This window comes from Pinus tabuliformis, chromosome 6 (assembly GCF_031772625.1).
Source record: "Pinus tabuliformis cultivar Carrire ecotype Pingquan chromosome 6, CPIR1, whole genome shotgun sequence".
NCBI classification, from domain to species: domain Eukaryota; kingdom Viridiplantae; phylum Streptophyta; class Pinopsida; order Pinales; family Pinaceae; genus Pinus; species Pinus tabuliformis.
In genome coordinates, this window is record NC_142292.1 from 634,382,833 (window position 1) to 634,384,738 (window position 1,906).

Sequence of the window (1,906 nt, forward strand, 5' to 3'; positions counted from 1 at the left end):
AAGTGAGGCAGGCGTACCCAAACGAGGGGAAAGCTGAGGGAACATCCTGAGTTGAATCAAAATCTGGGGTCCATTAGTTCAAGTACAGACCCTGAGGGCCCATGAAATACGGGCCATTTCTGAATATGAGATTCCTATCCTCTATCGAATCAAAGACGAACACGAAGAAGCCCTTACCGACTAAGTGACTTCTGATTCCTTCTTTGACCAGAGATCTCCAATTCCTTTGCACCCAGGCATCAACAGCTTTAGGCGAGGGCCAGAGCCTAGTGAACCACCTGATGAGCCCTCGTTCTGCTAAGTTCAGAGCCGATCTATAGGGTTCTTCTTCAGTCGACAGGGCAACTGTGGGGATGGTTTCCAACCTTTTGACAAACTTCTGTTGGTGTTCGTTTGTTGGGCATTTGTTGCATGCATCTACAAGCTTCCTAAACGTCGTCAGCTTAGGAGGAAGAGGAGGATCGGCCTAAGGACCCCCTCCTAGCGCCATGTCGGTGGAGCAGCACACAGATGCACTCTGGATCGAATCACCGTTGCACCGCACACGCGAAAAAAAAAAAAAAAAAGGGTCATCTAGTGACCTAAGATATTGATGAGTGATAGGGGTACGCATTTCCTGAATGAAACAATCAGCTTGATGCTTGAATAATTCTAGGTTGACCATCAAAAGAGTATGCCCTATCATCCCCAAGTCAATGGTACTGTGGAATTGTTTAATAAGATTCTGGAGAATGCGTCGACAAAGGTTTGTAACGCGAAGAGAAATGATTGGGATGTATGCATCCTCGTGGTCCTATTGGCATATAGGACGACTTGCAAGAAGTTGACAGGTCAAACTCCATTTAGGTTGGTCAATGGAATCGAAGCGGTGATGCCCATGGAATATATTTTTCCAGGCCTGCGCATTACAGCTTTGACAGAGATGGTGGATCGCGAGACCTTGGAGGAAATGCTCACGCAGTTGATGGAGTTGGAAGAAGACCGGTTTCTTACAAGATTTCACCAGCAAGTGCAAGAGGAATGTGAGAAGACCTGGCATGATAGGCATATTAAGTTGCGCACTTTCAAGGTGAAGGATTTTGTTTTTCTCTATGATAGTAATTTCACAAAGTTTCCAAATGCATTGGTTGGGCCTGTATATTATCAAGGAAATTACAGACGCTAACGCAGTTCAGCTCGCGAAGCTGAATGGTGAATTGTTTCGAGGAAGGGTGAATGGAATTCGGTTGAAGTTGTATACAAGGGATCTTACCCCTGCACAATGACTACATGGTAGCAGGATAGTCTTAGTGCTCCATGCAGCTGCAAGGGAGAGTGGGACTATAAACTACACTACCCGAAGAAAAAGAAAACGCAGTAATGTTGCTACGTGACGAACGCAAGGGGTACAATAGAAGAAGTTGCGATGGACGAGTTGCACCATGGGGGTTTGTGTCGTGCAGCTGGGTCCAAAAGTAGTCATTGAAAACACTTTTCATGGTTAGATAGTGAAAATCCCATTAGGAGGAGCGATATGCGACATTTATCGTGAAAATATTTGGAGATCTACCGCTAAAGATGCATTTATGATCAGAAAATGGAGGGAATGATCGGATTTGAATTCGAAATCACCTATAAATCTGGCATGTTGGTCTGTCGTAGAACACTCTGCCTTCTCAAAATCACATATGAGCCCTCTTGTTTTCACTCTAAGCATTAGCAGATTTGGGAGGATTTTTTTTCAAGCCTGACATTTGTGAGACTACCTGACTAGAACCAGAAGATTATCCTTGAAAATATGTATGTTGAGCTTGTAAGTTCTGAAGCCGTTGTCTCTCAAGCGGAAGCCCAGGAAGTTGTATCAATGGAAGCTACGCCATTTGTGCCTACGGTGCCAAGGTTTCCTAGGTTGAAGCCATCTACTGCT

At 44.8% G+C, this 1,906-nt stretch overlaps 1 protein-coding gene across 1 annotated transcript; it reads left to right on the plus strand.

Moving 5' to 3' along the window:
• Positions 1-673: 673 nt before the first annotated feature.
• On the plus strand, positions 674-1,165 carry LOC149260246 (uncharacterized). The gene has a single exon (XM_089457472.1). It carries the CDS (start codon positions 674-676, stop codon positions 1,163-1,165), a length of 492 nt encoding a protein of 163 aa, XP_089313598.1.
• Positions 1,166-1,906: the final 741 nt, after the last annotated feature.